Here is a 16,102-nt window from a genome sequence, read left to right on the forward strand (position 1 = left end):
AGCTCGAGTAACAGGAAGGATGGTGATGGCCTTGTCTTGGGTGGGCATTGCAAGAGGAGTGGGTTCCATGAGTTCTAAAAATGATACATCCCACACGTGCAACTTAGGTATCTGGTTTAGAGACAACCTGGTGGGAAGGCCCAGTAAGCAGTCTGACTTAAAATTCTGGAGCTCAGGAGATAAAGTTACAAATAAGATATAGATTTGAGGGACACCTGGGTGGCTCAGTTGGTTAAGCATCTGCCGTAGGCTCGGATCATGATCCTGGGGTCCTGGGATCGAGTCCTGTGTCGGGCTCCTTGCTTGGTGGAGAGTCTGCTTCTCCATCTGCCTGCTGCTCCTCTGGCTTGTGCTCTCGCTCTCTCTCTCTCTCTCTCTCTCTGACAAATGAATAAATAAAATCTTAAAAAAAAAAAAAAAAGATACAGATTTGAAGGATGCCTGAGTGGCTCAGTTGGGTAGGTGTCTGCCTTCAGCTCAGGTCATGACCCCATGATCCTGGGATCAAGTCCCTCATAGGGCTCCTTGCTCAGTGGGGAGCCTGCTTCTCCCTCTGCCTGCTACTCCCCCTGCTTATGTACTCTCCCTCTTTTTCTCTCTCTCTGACAAATAAATAAATAAAATCTTTTTTTTTTTTTTAAAGATACAGATTTGAAAAGGCATAGACATAAGTAAGATAATTTAGTGAAATCATGTGAAACAGGAAAGGAAAGGGCCTGGACCAAAGAGGGGATCCATCCATCACCAGAGAGTGAGCTTTCAGAATGGCAGGGGGTGTTAAGTGATGTCAGGACTGTTCAGACATCAGGGAAAATAAGGGTTTGGAAGAAGGTTTTTGGGCTTTGACGTTATCAATGACCTTGTCAAGAAGAGGTTCAGTAGTGTGGTGGGTGCAGAACCTAAATTAAAATGGATTGAGTTTGTCTTTAAGGAATTTAGAAGTAGAGGTAGGGAGGTGGAGAGATTGACTATCTCAGAGAGGCACTTCACGATGTACAAACTATTTTTAGAAAATGGAGGGCATAGTAGAAGATTTAGAGCACAGGTAAAGAAATTAGCCTTATCAACAAAACACTCCTGAGAGGAGGCAAAGAGAGGAGAATGAGTAAGAATAGGAGGAGGAAGTTCAGGGACGGAGAGCAGAAAAGTGGAGGGAGGCAGAGCACAAGTGCATCTGCACTCCTAGTGGTGTGACCTGGTGGGACCTGCCGTGACCGCAGGGAGGGACACTGGGAACTGGAGGACAGGAAGAGGCTGTAGTAGCTCTTTGCATTTGTTCTGTGACATCTACTGGATGGATTTATGAATGCTTTCTTGAGTGCCCAGTGTTTCTCTTCCAATCCAGTGATACTTCATGCCAATGTGTTTCCTTGAGTGGTAGGTGTTCAGTCTTTAACTTTTAACAGAAGGCTACTCAAACGTTCTCTGTCATATATCATTTTAAATCCGTTAGTAGATAAAGGTTATCTTAAGTCACCACCACACCAAACTAGTCTCTGTTTAAACAGTAAGTAAGTTATATGTTAGGAAACAGAAATCATGGTTACCTTTTTTTTTTTTTTTTTTTTTTTTTTGTGGTTTTGTATTCACAGGGACAGGTTGTAGAAAACCTAAAGGCACAGGCCCTTTGTTCTTGGACTGCAAAGAAAGATAACCACTTGAACTTCTCAAAACATGATATTATTACTGTCTTGGAGCAGCAAGAAAATTGGTGGTTTGGGGAGGTACATGGAGGAAGAGGATGGTTTCCAAAATCTTATGTCAAAATCATCCCTGGGAGTGAAGTCAAGCGGGAAGAGTAAGCATTTTGTGTTTTCTGAGATGTGGATGTTGGTATTTCCACTAATGAGTCCGCCGTAAAACCACTGGCTGTTCGTCAAATAAAACATTTATGCTTGAGTTTGACCATCAGAAGGGTCATTCCTAGAGTGAAAAAAGCGCACTTCAGATATTTGTACCAGTTTTAGAATATCTTTTATTCTAGTTATTTCAGATTCCTAAAGTTCTCAAAGTGCTGTAAATTTGAGATCTGTTGTTTTCTTTGTGCTATCAGGTCAGTTAGAGAAGTTACTTTCATTTCCTTTGGAGCACTTCTCCCTTGTTATTTACTATGCACTGTTGGTTTTTAAATAAATGTTTACTGAGTACCTCCCTTTTGCCGAAGTGTAGGGCTTGCCATTTCTGGGCCTCCAGAATTCCTTGAAGATCACACCTCTCTTACTGCTTATAACAGACTGGGCTGTAGTTATGCATTTTCTTGCCCATATCCCTTATTAGAGCATAAGCTTCAGGAGGACAGGGTCCATGTCTGTTGTTTATTTTTCAGTTTTCCCCTGCCTCATGTCATCTCAGTCATGTTAGTTCAGTGAATAAGGAGAGGAGTCAGTGAAGGGACAATCAGTTGAATCCATTTTAAATGAACAGCAAGTAAAAACTAGACAAGATCTCTGGCCATTATTTCCCATTCCGCAGAGGAGTGAGGTCTTCAAATATCTTTAAGATGTTTAAGAAACAAGTACTGTAATGTAGTGATAGACAACTGTCTCTTGTGTTTTACATGGAAGTTTATCTAAATAGAAAAGTGATGGGATTGAATGAAAAGAGACAGGTCTTTGGAAATCAAGAGGCTTATTACGTTCTGATTCTGCTATTTTTTGTCAGGCTGTATGGAATAACTTGCTTTGTCTGCAGTTTTCTAATTGATGAGATAAAAAGAGTAAATTGATCTTTAGAAACTCTTTCAATGCTGAGACTCTGTGTGTGAATTTTTAGTTCAAATGCAGAAATTTACTTTTCAGACTGACACAGAATTTTAGACTTAGAATTGAGTAAGTGATAACAATTCAGAGCTGACACGTGCATATTGGCACTGAGCTGGGCCCTTTATAGGAATTATCTTATTTACACACCATAACATTTTATGGAGTAGAAAACTTAAGTGCAAAGACAGTAAGTTTAAATGTGTTTTTCCCCCTAACTTTTCATTCAGTTACTGATCTTTTCTAACAGATAAGGCATGTAACTTGAAAGCTTATAGTAACGGAGAGATCATGCCCTAAGCAAGGCAGTCTGTTCAGCTATGGCCATGAGCTGTAGTAAGCTTCCACTCTGTTCCCCTGAGAACTGCCTTATCGTACAGTTTCTTCAAGGGTCCTGGGAAGCACTGGTACATCCTACAGATGTCTAGTTCTTAAACATGACAAGTTTTCCAGATTTTTTAAAAACAGTTTCCTGGGTTAAATTGGAAATTAAAGCTTTACCGGTTCTGAAATATAAAAATAAAGTTCTATTATTTTTATATATTTAAATGTAGTGTGCTCTAAACAAATATTAAAATTTATATATTGTTATATTGTCCTTGTTTCTCCCTATACCAAGCCAAGCCCCCTATGTACTTTAGTAAATAACTGTCCATTTACCAAAGCACTTGTATCTTTTAAAATCCTTTAGCAAGGCAAAGTATCTCACACTTGAAAAAACTGTTTATAAATCATGTTGAAATTACTTTATTAAAAAATTTAGACGTCTGTAACTGTAGGCCCTTCTTAGTCCCCAGGCAATTTTGTGTATGAGAATATTTCTAGCCTGTGTACTGAGCCAATATTTAAATCAATTTTGGAAAGCTCTAAAAGAAAGTATTGCAAACACCTGCTGTATCACCTTTCTTGGTTTTTGCTTGTTGATGTCTTTGTTTCATTATTGTTTTTTTTTAATCTGTTTGTGTATTTATCTGGCAGCCCAGAAGCTTTGTATGCAGCTATAAACAAGAAACCTACCTCTGCAGCCTATACAGTTGGAGAAGGTGAGTTTTTGGCAATTTGTAAATTAAATGGGAGTCAGATTAGCTATTGACTAATTATCTAACTTCCTACAGTTGTTATTTCCCCTGTTTCTGTGTCTTCAGTGTTAAAGTGGGTTTAGGAGAACTTGCCCCTTATCTATTTCATATGAATATTTAGAATATAGAAAAAAAAATGGCACTTTTAGAAAATCAGTGCTATAAAAATTAGCAATAAAATCATAAATAAAAAATGTTGAAATGAGATAGCATGAAGGTTTTTGTTTTCCTGTTACTAGATATCTAGGTTACATATATTTAGGAGGTAAGGCAATTTTAGTACATTTAGTTATTTACAAATTGCATTTTAATTACAGCATATCATATAAATCATTAGATTTGAAATCAAGGTACACTTTACCATAATTATTACAAAGAAATTTTTTTCTGTAGCCCTTTGGGTTGACTAATAACTTATTTTTTATTTTAATGTACTAAAAAATGAAAGATTTGTCTACCCTAAGTTTCAGACATTTTTATTTAACACTTACATAACTTTATAAATGAATTGTGTACATCCATTGTAAAATTAGTTGAATATTAGAAGTACATTTTATGTTTATATTATTGCTCAAGAAAATCAGTTTAATGGTAAATTAAACCATTTATTCAGTATCTACTATGTTTAAGATTCTGTGCTAAAGCCTGAAAAATACAAGGATGAATAAAACACAGTTTCCCAAGTTCTCACAGTAGACTGGAGAGTATAGGCATACCATTGTAAGAAATCCTATAATGAGTACATAGAACTTAATTTTGAGGACCTATGAATCCACAGACATGGCAGTGTTGAATCATCTTAAGCAAGGAGTAGAGTTTCGCATAGTGACGAAGGAAGAGAAAGCTGTTGTGGACAGTGAAAGTCAAGAGCCAGGGCGTGGCTGTGAAAGGTTAGGTTAGAGATCGCAGATTGCCAGCAAGGCTGGAACCGTTAGGTTCACTGTGGAATGAGTGCTGTGAAGTGAGTCTGGGAAGGGAGCAAGGAGTGTCTGGGGAGGACCTTGCTCATTGCAGCATACCTAAACCTTGCAGGCATTTTTGGTTTTGTTAAATCGCCTAAATTGAGTAATACTGGGAACATGAACAGTAAATAGGTTGTAGATGGTGTTCCTAGTCCTTTCTAGTTTATGATGTACAGATGAAATTCCATGTTGACAAATAAAAATAACTAGAAAAGAAAGACTTCTGCAGCCAGCTCATTTTTTATTCTAAGTAGCAGTAATGACAGGTCACATAAATAAATAAAACCTTTAAAAAAAAAAAAAAGAAAGAAATTATGAAATAATTGCCTCATTCTTTTTTCTATTTTAAGATCTTTTTACATTAGGTGTCCTTAAGTTACAAGGTCTTTTACAGTTACTTTACACAAGGTTTGAAGATAACATAATTTTTTTCTTTCTATAATCTTACAACTAAAATTAGTTTCTTTTTGCTTTGTTTCCTACAGAGTATATTGCACTTTATTCATATTCAAGTGTAGAACCTGGAGATTTGACTTTCACTGAAGGTGAAGAAATATTGGTGACCCAGAAAGATGGAGAGTGGTGGACAGGAAGCATTGGAGATAGAACTGGAATTTTTCCATCAAATTATGTCAAACCAAAAGATCAAGAGGTAGGGTTATTTTGGTATAGAAACAAAATGATTCCATTTCTGTGGATCGAGATTCATCCGTAAAACAGACTCATGTATATATGGTTTTGTTCCGGCTTTGGTTATAAGGAAACCACTGAAGGTGGCACCAATAAAATAGAGTTTATTACAGGGATCCTGTTAGATAAGTGGAACAGGATTTCATGAAATTTATAAGACTAGGAGCCGTAGATAGGGCTGGGCCTCATGGTAACTGAAGCTAGGAAATAGTCCCAGATCCACGAGATCAACTTGAAGGGGTCAGTAAAACTTTACTTTGGGCTCTGACATTAATGTGACTCAGCCTGCACTCTGAGCTCCTGCTTCTTTTTGACCCAAACCTAGTGTGTACAGTGCAGCAGTTCTCAAACTTTTTGGTTTCAGGAACTTTACATTCTTAAAAATTATTGGGGATTCTTGGAGCACCTGGGGGTGGCTCAGTCAGCTGAGCAACGGACTTTTGATTTCACCTCAGGTCATGATCTCAGCAGGGTCTTGAGATCGGCCCTTGCGTCATAGGGCTCTGTGCTCAGCAGGGAGTCTGCTTGAGATTCTTTCCCCTCTGCCCCCCCCCTCACACTCTCTCTCCCTCTCTCTCTCTCTCAAATAAATAAATCTTTTTAAAAAATTATTGGGGACTCTATAAAGAGTTTTTAAAAATATATGGGTTGGGGGCACCTGGGTGGCTCAGTTGATGAAGCGTCTGCCTTTGGCTGAGGTCATGATCCCAGGGTCCTGGGATTGAGCCCCATGTGGGGCTCCCTACTCAGTGGGGAGCCTGCTTCTACGTCTCCCTCTGCCTGCCACTCCCCCTGGTTGTGATGTCTCTTCTCTCTCTCTCTCAAATAAATAAATAAATAAATAAATAAATAAAATCTTTAAAAAATACATATATGGGTTAAAATACATATATAGGTTATATATAGTTGTATTTTCCATATTAGAAATTAAAACTGGAATTTTAAAAATAATTTACTCATTTTAAAGTAACAAAAGTAGGGATGCCTGGATGGCTCAGTCATTGAAGGCATCTGCTTTCCCAGGGTCCTGGGTTCAAGTCCTGCATCAGGCTCCTAGCTCAACGGGGAGTCTGCTTCTCCCTCTGCCTGCCACTCCCCCTGCTTGTGCTCACTCTCTCTGACAAATAAATAAATAAAATCTTTAAAAAAAATAAAGTAACAGAAGTAAACCCATTACATGGTAATATAAATAACTTGATTTTTATGAAAAATAACACTATATTTTCAAACAAAAAAGTTTGGTAAAACATCTCTTTAATGTCTGGCTTAACTTGAAGACAGCTAGATTCTTCTCTGTTTCAGTATTTAGTCTGTTGTGATACATTCTTTTGGTTGACATATGTGAAGAAAATTCAGCCTCACACAGATATGGGAGAAAGCAGAAGTATTTTAATAACGTCCTCAGGTGTCTGTGGTTATTCTTTGATATTACTATACCAAAACTTAATAAGTGTTAAATTGTTATAGGTTAGTTACACGTGGAATCTAAAGCCATGTCAGTGAACATTTCTTCCTGTTATATTAAAATTCACCACTCTATTTTGACATTGAATGGATTTTTTACCCATGCATTGGTCATTTGGAAAATACAGAATCACTGAGTTAAGCAAATATTCCTTGTATTGACACATTTCATTGTACAGTATCAAAAAGTTTTATTTGTTAATATCACCACAGATCTCATAGGAAAATCTTCAGATACTTCGAAACTATCAAGCTCATGGTGGTAGATACAAGTTTTCTAAAACTTCAATTTTCTCTTGAAATCTTGAATTTCATCATTGGCAACAAGTCCTTGTCAGCTGTATTCCTTGATGTGACAGGCATACTTCATCTTTGAGAAAATGTCTGCTAAATCCTGAGTCTGAAGAGTTGTCTTTCATTCGTTCTTTCAAGTAAAAATGTCCCATGAAAAACCCAGTTTAGCTCACAGTTTAATCACACAAGTGCTTCTCTTTGAGATAGCCATCTTGCTATTTCGGTATGCAGCAGAAACACCGTAGGCTTGCTTCCATTTAGTCACACAGAATTTTTAAAAGGTCACATATTTCATTAAGATTTCATAACATTTTTACTGCTTGATCAAAGGCATTCTTAAGGGCAGCTGGTTTTGTTTGTTCTGTGAATATGTGGTTGTGAAGAATACTCTGACTGCTAGTATAATTTGGCACCACTGTCATGATTCATGCTAAGGCATCAGCAGTTTTACCCATCAGTGTAAATGTCAACATAGTGAAGGAGGTAAATAAAGTCTTAATACTGTTAATGAAAAAGGCCTTTATCTTCTGGACCCCTGAAAGGGGCTCAAGGATTGTCCCCAGGGATCCACAAACCACACAGTGAGAACCATCTAGGTTGACTTCTGGCTCCAACACTTAGAGCCAGTTGTTTCACCTTTCTGTACCTCAGTTTCCTTCTCCGTAACATGGGGATAATCCTAATAAGTGTTCTGTTCCTTCCCTTTACTTGTTCAGATTCCTGAAATGAAGAAAGCTGGTTGGCCCAACTATCCTGTATAGCCAAACTGAGGTTGTACTTGCTACCCAGGGCATGGATTTTTTTGTTCTTATGTCAGATTCATGGGGAATATGCAAAAAAAATAAAACCATTGTCTCCTAGGCAGCAGGAGTAAAACTCATGTATGCCCTAAGATATGTTGTATGTGGTGGGCATTGATGCTAACCTGATAAATGAGAGGTATCTGGTCACGTTTGATATTCAGGAAAGATGCATTAAATAAGCTATTGTTGTTGAATCAGTGGATGCCAACATCAACCACTTGTCTATAATGTCTGTTAGTAGACCATATCTCCCCATAATTATGTGTTGGATTCTTCACTTACTTGGTTAACATAAGGCTAATTGTTATTTTGATCTTCATTTAAAGAAACAGTCCTGGGAATTAGAAATCTCTAATTCCTAATAACCTTTGCACTCTTACATCTGGATTATTAGAAAATGATAAAACAGCATGTTTTTTCCTTACAGAGTTTTGGGAGTGCTAACAAATCTGGAACATCAAACAAGAAACCTGGTATGTATAATAATGAAGTTGAAAAATTACTACAGTGTTTAATAGTCTTGAATTCATAGTTTTTGTCTGCCTTCTTTTCAGAGATTGCTCAAGTAACTTCAGCATATGTGGCTTCTGGTTCTGAACAACTAAGTCTTGCACCAGGGCAGTTAATATTAATCCTAAAGAAAAATTCAAGTGGGTGGTGGCAAGGAGAATTACAGGTAATAACCTTGAAATAACATTTATCATTTTCGTTATAAAAGTAACACATGCTCATTAAAAAATAAAATTAATTAAAATTTTAGATAACCTATAATCATACCACTTAATCAGTATTAACATTTTATTTTTTTTTTTTAATTTTTATTTTTTTTTTTTTTTATTTTTATTTTTTTAATGATTTTTTATTATATTATGTTAGTCACCATACAGTACATCCCCGGTTTCCGATGTAAGGCTCGATGATTCATTAGTTGTGTATAACACCCAGTGCACCATGCAATACGTGCCCTCCTTACTACCCATCACCGGTCTATCCCATTCCCCCACCCCCCTCCCCTCTGAAGTCCTCAGTTTGTTTCTCATAGTCCATAGTCTCTCATGTTTCATTCCCCCTTCTGATTACCCCCCCCTTTCTTTATCCCTTTCTTCCCCTACTGATCATCCTAGTTCTTATGTTCCATAGCTGAGAGAAATCATATGATAGTTGTCTTTCTCTGCTTGACTTATTTCACTTAGCATTATCTCCTCCAGTGCTGTCCATGTTGTAGCAAATGTTGAGAACTCGTTCTTTCTGATAGCTGAGTAATATTCCATTGTATATATGGACCACAACTTCTTAATCCAGTCATCTGTTGAAGGGCATCTCGGCTCCTTCCACGATTTAGCTATTGTGGACATTGCTGCTATGAACATTGGGGTGCATATCGCCCTTCTCTTCACTACGTCTGTATCTTTGGGGTAAATACCCAGTAGTGCAATGGCTGGATCATAGGGTAGCTCAATTTTTAACTTTTTAAGGGACCTCCACACGGTTTTCCAGAGTGGCTGTACCAACTTGCATTCCCACCAACAATGTAGGAGGGATCCCCTTTCTCCACATCCTCTCCAACAATTGTTGTTTCTTGCCTTGTCTATTTTTGCCATTCTAACTGGCGTAAGGTGGTATCTCAGTGTGGTTTTGATTTGAATTTCCTTGATGGCTAATGATTTTGAACATTTTTTCATGTGTCTGTTAGCCATTTGTATGTCTTCATTGGAAAAGTGTCTGTTCATATCTTCTGCCCATTTTTTGATTTGTTTATTTGTTTCTCGTGTATTGAGTTTGAGAAGTTCTTTGTAGATCTTGGATACCAGTCCTTTATCTGTAGTGTCATTTGCAAATATATTCTCCCATTCCGTGGGCTGCCTCTTAGTTTTTCTGACTGTTTCCTTGGCTGTGCAGAAACTTTTAATCTTGATGAAGTCCCATAAATTCATGTTATCTTTTGTTTCTCTTGCCTTTGGGGATGTATCATGAAAAAGGTTGCTTTGGCCGATGTCGTAGAGGTTGTTGCCTATGTTCTCCTCTGGAATTTTGATAGATTCCTGTCTCACATTGAGGTCTTTCATCCATTTGGAGTTTATTTTTGTGTATGGTGTGAGAGAGTGGTCAAGTTTCATTCTTTTGCATGTAGCTGTCCAATTTTCCCAGCACCATTTATTGAAGAGACTGTCTTTTTCCCACCGGATGTTTTTTCCTGCTTTATCAAATATTAGTTGCCCAAAGAGCCGAGGGTCCATTTCTGGGCTCTCTATTCTGTTCCATTGGTCTATGTGTCTGTTTTTGTGCCAGTACCATGCTGTCTTTGTGATCACAGCTTTGTAGTACAGCTCGAAATCCGCATTGTGATGCCCCCAGCTTTGTTTTTCCTTTTCAACAGTTCCTTGGAGATTCGGGGCCTTTTCTGTTTCCATACAAATTTAAGGACTGTTTGTTCCAGTTCTTTGAAAAATGTCCTTGGTATTTTGATCGGGATAGCATTGAAAGTGTAGATTGCTCTGGGTAGCATGGGCATTTTAACTATGTTAATTCTTCCGATCCATGAGCATGGAATATCTTTCCATCTTTTTATGTCTTCCTCAATGTCTTTCAAGAGTGATTTATAGTTTCTAGAATATAGGTCCTTTACGTCTCTGGTTAGGTTAATTCCAAGGTAACGTATGGTTTTTGGTGCTATTGTAAATGGGATGGATTCCCTAATTTCTCTTTCTTCGGTCTCGTTATTCGTGTATAGAAATGCAACTGATTTCTGAGCATTTATTTTGTATCCTGCCACGTTACTGAATTGCTCTATAACTTCTAATAATTTGGGAGTGGCTTCTTTTGGGTTTTCCATATAGAGTATCATGTCATCTGCAAAGAGAGACATTTTGACTTCTTCTTTGCCAATTTGAATACCTTTGATCCCTTTTTGTCGTCTGATTGCTGTTGCAAGGACTTCTAGTACTATGTTGAATAATAGTGGCGAGAGTGGGCATCCTTGTCGAGTTCCTGATCTTAAGGGAAAGGCTTCCAGCTTTTCTCCATTGAGAATAATATTTGCAGTAGGCTTTTCATAGATGGCTTTTATGAGATTGAGAAATGTACCTTCTATTCCTACACTCTGAAGGGTTTTAATCAGGAAAGGATGCTGTATTTTGTCAAATGCTTTTTCAGCATCGATTGAGAGGATCATATGGTTCCTGAGTCTTTTCTTGTTGATATGATGTATCACACTGATTGATTTGCGAATATTGAACCACGCTTGCATCCCAGGTATGAATCCCACTTGATCGTGATGGATAATCCTTTTAATGTACTGTTGGATTCTATTAGCAAGTATCTTGTTGAGGATTTTGGCGTCCATATTCATTAGGGAAATCGGTCTGTAATTCTCCTTTTTGAGGGGGTCTTTGCCTGGTTTGGGGATCAAGGTAATATTGGCCTCATAGAATGAGTTTGGTAGCTTTCCTTCTGTTTCTATTTTTTGAAATAGCTTTAGGAGAATAGGTATTATTTCTTCCTTGAATGTTTGGTAGAATTCCCCAGGAAAACCGTCCGGGCCTGGAGTTTTGTTATTTGGAAGGTTGTTTATCACTGACTCAATTTCTTCATAATTAATTGGCCTGTTTAAGGAATCAATTTCTTCCGGTTTCAATCTTGGTAGTTTATAGGTTTCCAGGAAGGATTCCATCTCTTCCAGATTGCTTAGTTTATTGGCATATAGCTGTTGATAAAAATTTCTAATAATCCTTCCAATTTCAATGGTGCTCGTCGTGGCCTCTCCTTTTTCATTCATAATTTTAATAATCTGGGTCCTTTCTCTTTTCTTTTGGATAAGTCTTGCCAGTGGTCTGTCAATTTTATTGATTCTCTCAAAGAACCAGCTTCTAGTCCTGTTGATCTGCTCTACTGTACTTCTGGTTTCTGCTTGATTGATTTCAGCTCTAATTTTGGTCAACTGCTTCCTCGTGCGTGGATTAGGCCTGTCCCTCTGTTGCTGTTCCAGCTTCTTGAGGTGAGAATATAAAAACTGCATTTTAGATTTTTCTATTCTTTTGAGTGAGGCTTGGATGGCTATGTATTTCCCCCTTAGGACTGCCTTTGCAGTATCCCATAGGTTTTGGACTGTTGTATTTTCATTCTCATTGGTCTCCATAAATTGTTTAATTTGATTTTTGATTTCCTGGTTTATCGAGTCATTCCTGAGCAGTATGGCTCTTAGTCTCCAAGTGTTTGAGTTTCTTCCAAATTTTTCCTTGCAACTGGTTGAGTTCCAATTTCAGAGCGTTGTGGTCTGAGAATATGCAGGGGATAATTTCAGTCTTTTGGTATCGGTTGAGACCTGTTTTGTGTCCCAGAACATGGTCTATTCTTGAGAATGTTCCATGGGCATTAGAATAGAATGAGTATTCTTTGGTTCTGGGGTGTAGTGTTCTATATATATCTATGAGGTCCAACTCGTCGAGTATGGCATTCAAAGCCTTTGATTCTTTGCTTAGTTTTTGCCAGGGTGTTCTGTCTGTTTCTGATAGTGGAGTGTTGAGGTCCCCTACTATTAATGTATTTTCATTTATATGTCTCTTTATTCTGGATAAGAGTTGGCTTGTGTATCTTGCTGCTCCCCTGTTGGGGGCATATATATTTATAATTGTCATATCCACTTGTTGAATACTTCCCTTAAGAATAATATAGTGCCCTTCTGTGTCTCTAACTATAGTCTGTAGTTTAAAATCCAATTTATCTGATATGAGAATTGCTACCCCAGCTTTCTTTTGAGGACCATTTGCGTGAAAGATGGTACTCCATCCCCTTACTCTCAGTCTGAATGCATCTTTGGGTTTGAAATGAGTCTCTTGTAGACAGCAAATGGATGGGTCATTTCTTTTTATCCAATCTGCAACCCTGTGGCGTTTATGGGATGGTTCAAACCATTTACATTAAGACTGATTACTGAGAGATATGATTTTAATGTTGCCATGTTGCCAGTAAAGTCTTTGTTTGTATTGGCTGTGACTTTCTGTTCTGTATCACTCTTGGGGCCTTTTTACTTTTATAGAACCCCCCGTAATATCTCCTGTAGGGCTGGTTTCGTAGTTACAAAATTGGTTAGTGACTGGCGATTCTGAAATGTCTTTATTTCTCCATCAATTCTGAATGACAGCCTTGCTGGATAAAGGATCCTTGGCTGCATGTTTTTCTCTGAAAGAGCTTTAAATATGCTCCCCCAACCCTTTCTCTCATTCCAGGTCTGTGTAGACAGGTCTGACGTAATTCTGATGCTTTTGCCTTGGTACGTGAGAAATTTCTTTGCCCTGGCCGCTTTCAATACTGTATCCTTGCATCTAATATTTGCGAATTGCACTATGATGTGACGTGGCGTAGGTTTGTCGTGGTTGAGCTTGGGAGGGGTCCTCTCTGCTTCTTGGACACGAATGTTTGTTTCCCTTGCTAGATTAGGGAAGTTTTCAGCTACAATTTGTTCAAATATCTCTTCTAGACCTCTGTTTTTCTCCACCCCCTCGGGGATGCCGATGATTCTAACATTGGATCCTTTCATTGAGTCAGTAATCTCCCGTAACCTACATTCGTGGGCGTGGATTTTTTTAAGACCATCTTCTATTTTCATTTTTTCCTCTATTAACCCATCCTCCAATTCACTAACCCTTTCCTCTGCTTCTGCGACCCTGGCTGTCAGAGCCTCTAGTTTTGCCTGCATTTGGCCCATAGAATTTTTAATTTCTGTCAGATTCGCTCTCATTTCTGTCCTTAGGGATTCTATATTCTCAGTAACCTTTTCGTTTATACTTTTTTCAATTCTACTCATCATTTTGACCATCGTTACTCTGAATTCCATTTCTGATAATTTGGTTACATCCATATCCATTATTTCTGTGGCAGAGGCCACAGTCTCACTGTCTTTTCTTTGCTGGGGGGGGCTTCTCCTTCTTGTCATTCTGATGAAGAGAGGTTGTGGGGTTTCCAGAGCCCAAATTATTGACTGGGTCCCAGGCCGTGCCCCTTGTTTTATAGGGATCTTAGGGATGTGGGTTTCTTCTTTAAAGATTTTATTTATTTATTTATGTGGCAGCCAACCAGCGAGAGAGGGAACAGAAGCAGGGGAGTGGGAGAGGAAGAAGCAGGCTCCCAGCGGAGGAGCCCGATGAGGGACTCCTTTCCGGAACGCTGGGATCACGCCCTAAGCCGAAGGCAGGCGCTCAATGACTGCGCCACCCCGGCGCCTCGGGTTGTGGGCTTCTTGATTTTTCAGCCTGCCTTCTGGGGGAGGGGCCTGCCGCGCCGATACTCAGGCAGCCCTGTTTGGGTAGAGTCTCCGCGTCCCCTGCGAGGGGGGATGGGGATGGGCACTCCCTGAGCTGGTATTTCCAGGCTTTTGTTCTCTGGCGGCTTTCCCTGGCGGTTTGCTGTGCCTCTTCTGAGAGTCAGAGCAGCAGCGGCCAAATTTCAGCCTCTGTCACAGAACAGAGGGATTGCGGCCCGTTCTCTACTAATGTTCTGGCCACTTTAACTCTGTCTCTGTTGGTGCTGCTCAACCCTGCAGCGTCCGGGATGTGCGCCCCACACCCGGCGTCCCAGCCCTCACTTCCAGGGCCGGCGCGTCTCTGTCCTTTGTGTTTCTAACGCCGCCAGCCGCCCCGCGCGTGCGCGCTCCAGAAGCTCCCGGTTTCAGTCTGGATCCGGTGAGCGCACCAGGATTCCGGGGTTCCGCGAGATGCCTGGTGGCGCGCGCACCCGGCTCACGGTCTCAGTCTGCTGTTTTGCTGGTGCCGACCACGAGCCCGCCCGCTCCCCCGTGCAAGTGGCTGCCGCTTCCCGGTGCCCGAACGCGGCGGCTCCCTCCCCCTTCCGTTTATCTTCCGATATCTGTGCACAGTTTCATGGCTCCCCGCTTCGTACCTCAATACTCAGCGCTGGAGATGTTCATTTGTAGAGATCCAGGTGCGTCTTCCTGCGTCTCAGGCTGGTTCCGTGGTTGTTTAGGCTGGTCTGGTACCTATCCAGCTCGACTCGGAGGACCGGCTGAAAACGGTGTCTCCTACTCCTCCGCCATCTTAACTCCTCCTCCCCATCAGTATTAACATTTTAATGTATTATGTTTCCCTCTAGCCTTTTCTCTGTTCATTTTTAGCACAGTTGAACTGGTATTATAAGTAACAATATGAAGAATAATTTTCTCTACAGACATAATTGTTTTCCAATAATACCTGCTTTAATAAACCACAGGTCAACTTCTTAAAGGAAAGCATAGCATCACCTTTGCCTGGGATAACCCCAGGCTTGCAGTATAGCCTCTATCCTGGAAAAGAAACATGATCCAGACTGTGTACTGAGAAAATGCTATTCGTTGGACTTTTCCAACCACAGTCTTATGTTTTTGAAACAGCAGTGCAAGGAAAGGAAATGTAGGCATAAATGAACCTAGTTTTTTCCTAAAATATTAACAGAGACAGTTATTGCATATGTTTAGATACAGAAAGAGATTTCTTTTCCCCTAAAAGTTCCTTACTAGAAAAACAAAAAAGCATTTTAAGATTAAAAAATGAGGAGAGGTATAATAGCTATATTTTTATATAAGATTGGTATATGATTATAATATGGAGGATAAACACAGCTTCATTCTTGCAAATCAGCCTTACACAATTCCTAAAGAGCAATGGAGGTTCAAAATTCAGTGTCTTGAATAACCCCCTGAAATCCCACCTTCCTGATTGGCTTTGAAGATTGACCCAAGCAAATGGGAAACATGGCTCTCCACAAATTGTATTTCTGATCTCTGTGTTAATTATTAACATAGCCCCAATAGATGTTCATTGTGCACCGTACCATTTTAAGTGTTGACTTGAACTTACCAGGAGAACTCTAGAAGAGTCTTTATAAATATCATTTGTGTGAAATATGCAGAGAACTCTGAACTCCGAAGGCCTCCTAGTAGACTTCTACAGTAGCATTTTCAGCAGCACTTTGAGATGCATATTGAGTCTTCCAGTTGTTTGATACTGACCTGGCAGGCCAGTGCAGGATTCAGCGGTCCCCAAGAACACCCTAACTCTGAC

The 16,102-nt window shown here is 39.5% G+C and overlaps 1 protein-coding gene across 19 annotated transcripts in view; it reads left to right on the forward strand.

The window, feature by feature from the left end:
• The window catches only part of ITSN2 (intersectin 2), a 139,120-nt gene that overhangs the window by 80,397 nt on the left and 42,621 nt on the right, over nt 1-16,102 (forward strand). For all 19 annotated transcript variants that reach the window (XM_048222839.2, XM_048222840.2, XM_048222831.2 and 16 more), the window contains 5 exons: nt 1,593-1,798; nt 3,738-3,802; nt 5,286-5,452; nt 8,479-8,524; nt 8,606-8,727. In XM_048222839.2, coding sequence (XP_048078796.1) covers nt 1,593-1,798; nt 3,738-3,802; nt 5,286-5,452; nt 8,479-8,524; nt 8,606-8,727 — 606 coding nt within the window. The remainder of the gene's footprint in view (nt 1-1,592; nt 1,799-3,737; nt 3,803-5,285; nt 5,453-8,478; nt 8,525-8,605; nt 8,728-16,102) is intronic.

This window comes from Ursus arctos, unplaced genomic scaffold (genome assembly GCF_023065955.2).
Source record: "Ursus arctos isolate Adak ecotype North America unplaced genomic scaffold, UrsArc2.0 scaffold_8, whole genome shotgun sequence".
Classification (NCBI taxonomy): Eukaryota; Metazoa; Chordata; class Mammalia; order Carnivora; family Ursidae; genus Ursus; species Ursus arctos.